The 4,160-nt window shown below is 44.5% G+C and overlaps 1 protein-coding gene across 1 annotated transcript; it reads left to right on the forward strand.

Moving 5' to 3' along the window:
• Positions 1–832: 832 nt before the first annotated feature.
• Positions 833–4,160, forward strand: BBBOND_0004520 (hypothetical protein, conserved; the record flags this gene model as incomplete). The annotated part of the gene is made up of 1 exon (XM_012915284.1): positions 833–4,160. A coding segment is annotated over one exon (3,328 nt), but the record flags the coding sequence as incomplete, so codon positions are not given.

The following is a 4,160-nucleotide window of genomic DNA, read 5'->3' on the forward strand; positions in this document are numbered from 1 at the left end:
CGCCCCTTTACCCACTCTACATCGCCCCTTTATCCACTCCACATCGCCCCTTATCCACTCTACATCGCCCCCTAACCCACTCTACATCGCCCCTTAACCCACTCTACATCGCCCCTTTATCCACTCTACATCGCCCCTTTATCCACTCCACATCGCTCCCTAACCCACTCTACATCGCCCCTTAACCCACTCTACATCGCCCCTTATCCACCTTACATCGCCCCCTAACCCACTCTACATCGCCCCTTATCCCACTCTACATCGCTCCCTAACCCACTCTACATCGCCCCTTTATCCACTCCACATCGCTCCCTAACCCACTCTACATCGCCCCTAACCCACTCCACATCGCCCCTTTATCCACTCTACATCGCCCCTTTATCCACTCCACATCGCCCCTTAATCCACTCTACATCGCCCCTTTATCCACTCCACATCGCTCCCTAACCCACCCTACATCGCCCCTTTACCCACTCTACATCGCTCCTTTGTCCACTCTACATCGCCCCTTAACCCACTCTACATCGCTCGAATTACTTCGTCTTATTAACGCTATGACCTCTATGAACCACAATAATAACCTGTGCCTTGTCACCCTTCACTACCCTCTTCCACCTCTTGTCACTGCCCTGACCATGTGCCGCCTAGGGAGCTTGACATGAAATTTGACAAAATTTAAAACCTTAAAAACACCTCAAATAATAACCCTACTAACATCCTTAATAACCTCTGCTCTGGCCTCGAAAAGTTTCTCGGCTTTAACTCTGAGACTAAAGGCTACACTGGCACTGGTATCGTCTACTCCGACCTGGACAGGCTGTGTGACGCAGTGATGGGATTTTTGAGTGGTGTTCTCAGTAACATCTACAACCATTTAGGGCAGCATAAAGGAGAAATTACAGAAGCAATTGACACTCTTAAGCAAAATAAACACGCCGGTAAAAAAGGTTTTAATGTTGCGATTGTGAAGGTGGTCGAAGGGGTGCGGGGGTATAATGAGAGTGTTAGGAAGTCTAATAAGAAAGTCTCTGATCCTATAAATACACTCAAAGAACAGATGGAAGAACTCAAAAAATCGGTAAGTGAAATTAATACAAATAATTCTGTGCAGGGCCATGACTTCACTACGAAGAAGGAGCGAGTGGACAAGGAGCTGAAGAAGTGTACTGACAACGCTAGGGGATTCTACTTCGGTATTCATAATGCCGATGCAGACATTTTAGACTTGAATAATAATTGTAAAACTAAAGTAGATTATGCCGTGATAGCCGTAGAACATGAGACTAAGCGTCTCGATGAGTTGCATAAACAGGCGGAATATGATTTTGGAGATGTGGAAAGTGCAATTTACCAACGACTAGCGAACCTCAAAAATAAGGTGAATGATCAAATATGTAGAGAAGTGAACTCTCTCATAAATGATTTGAAATCACTGGTCCGGAATATCTTGGAGAAACTTAACCAAATTAAACAGACATTGGAAACGTGCGTCAACAATTTGGATGAGTGGATTGAGGCTGCGAAGCAAGTTGTAGCAGCGGCGGAAACAAGGATAGATAAAGATATATTGCCAAAGATAGGTAAACAAGAAAAGAAACCTGAAGAAACAAATATTGGTAAAGCAGCCGTTGGACTGAAAACGAAAGGGGATAACTTGTTGGAGTCATACAAGCAGTCGTATGATGGGTTGAATAATCTAAAGCGGCAAATAGAGGAGGCGGTAATCGCATTAGAAGGAATTTATCAGACGAAGTTGTTAACATTGAAGAAAGATTTGATTAGTGATGTTACAGATGCTTTGGAGAAGGAAGACCACGGTCTAAATGCTTTGGACGGTCATGTGAAGAGTGATTTGGTTGCTTTGAGGGGTAAAATAAAAGCTGCGATCGATACTTACATTGATACCCAGGTTAAGGCCATCTTGGATGCAGCCAAGAAGTCTGATAGTCTCGGCAGTAGCGGTGTGATAAGTGCGCTGCAGAGTGGCTTGACCGGTGATCTCGGAAAGAATTTTACAGCCGAAGGTTTTTCCGCTAAATCATCTATAACATCCGCACTTAGAGCGATCAACACAGAACTAAACCTGAGAGATTCAGCTGTACCTGAGACGAGCAGTCTCAAATGTGTCATTGATCTTAAGAACGACATGAATGCGAAACTGACGGGAATAATAAAAAATCCAAGAGACGTCATAGATTTCAAGAATGATGGCATCATGACGAATTACTATGCTAAGACAAAGGCAGAAAGCGGTACCTTTAGAGGCTTGATTATGACTATTAAAGCGCCTTTTAAAAAGGGAGGCTTCACAGCTGATGAAGACGCGACAACATTCAAGCCCGATGACATGGACAATTATAAGTACGTAACAGCTGGACAAGCAACAACCGGTCCGGGAAAGCGGGATTTGCTTACAATTCAGATAAATGCATTGGATAAGGCTCTGCAATACTTTGTAGAAAAAGATTGCGTCGTACAGCCCTCGGGTGGAATAGCCGACGTCTCCGGCAAGAAAGGCGATCTCACCGCCTTAGTTACCACCATCACCAACGAACTCAAAGACATCGCCTGGCTCATTGACAATAAAGCGGGAGAGGCGGCGACACGTAGTTTAGAAGGAGAGGGTATAAAGCAAAAGTTGACTAAACTTAGAAGTGATATTGACGGTACGGATGAAAAAACTAAACTAAAAAAGATCAGAAACGATATTGACGAACTGACTAAACGAGAGTTGTCGATCGTCATTAAAATGACCGAGGCGTTCGAAGAGCAAACCAACGCATTGTCGCAAAATACTATTCGAAATCTACAATCATTTGTGTCTACGAAAATCGAAAAAGCACGTAAGTCATTACTCAAATCCGCCCGCCGCAACTACGTCTCCTCCGTCAAGCAGCTCCTCACCGCGTTCGCGGACAAGGTCGAAAAGGAGTTGAAGGAGTTGCCGGAGGAGATTGAGAGGGATCTGACTATCGGGTTCAAGGGGTTGATGAGGGTTATGGGAGGGGTAAAAAGCACCGATGGACTACCGGCAAACAATGGAAAAAGTTTGCTTGATGCTATTAAGGAACTTGCTCAATCCCCTGTTTCAGGTGCGTCCATGAAGGACACCTTCACAAAATTATCTACCGAATTCAACGCTTATTTTACTCCAATTTACACGTACGTTAAAGAGCAAATCAATAATGATACGTCGTCTGAACCACAGGCCCTTCGAGACATTACTGCCGCCAACGTCCAACTGCTTGGCACCGTCAACACTAATTTCGGCGAATTACTCACCCACCTTAAAAATGGTATTTCACAACCTAGAACTTACATATTTGATTATACCTACACCAAAAAGCATGATCTACTCTCCTCCTCCCTCCACCTTCTCCACCCCTCCGCCTTCGCCAACCCCCGGCACCCGGAGCTGCTCGATGCGGTCAGAGCGGGGCTGCAGGGGTTTGTCGAGGAGATGGGGAAGGTGTATGTGAATGGGTATGATGATGGAAAACCTATTAATTGGGATACATTTAAGCTTGTTAGACCAAAAATTGACGCCAAAAAATCTGATGGAGATTCTGGCTCAAACGAGGAGTTGACGGATGACGGTAGGAGGTTGTCCAAGATCTTCCTCACGCTTTTTAATATCATTCACGAAGACATTTCGATGTTAAAATATGAATGTGAAGATGAGTGGAGCAACAAAAAACTTTGTGAAACTGAGGGAGGCGAGGATAACCCGCTTGGTTCATACCTTCGGCGTTGCGGTTATGCAGTAGCGAAAACGGAGAACTCTAAGGACGGTGAATCGCAATGTATAACTAGCATGACCGGCAAAAAGGTTCTTGGCAAGCTCAACGAAGAAATAAAGACTCTCAACGTTGTTGATCATTTTAAGACGTGCGAGTCGAATGAAGCAGATAAGACAACGAAGCAGAAAAAAGCTGATAAATTTGACATTTTCGATATGCTTAAATGCTTCCTCAATCACATTGACAAGTACTATGACGTCTGTCATATGGCCACATTAAATTCAACCAGAAAGCCGTGTAGCGTGTTCGAAATGTTAGTTTGGCTTTCGGGTCTAACACACAATCCAGCTAAACAAGACTTGTTTATCAACGGACTTCGTCCGCCATTCGAAAATGAAGACGAATCTCTGATCGTATGGG

Source organism: Babesia bigemina, scaffold Bbigscaff_73164 (assembly GCF_000981445.1).
Source record: "Babesia bigemina genome assembly Bbig001, scaffold Bbigscaff_73164".
NCBI classification, from domain to species: Eukaryota; Apicomplexa; class Aconoidasida; order Piroplasmida; family Babesiidae; genus Babesia; species Babesia bigemina.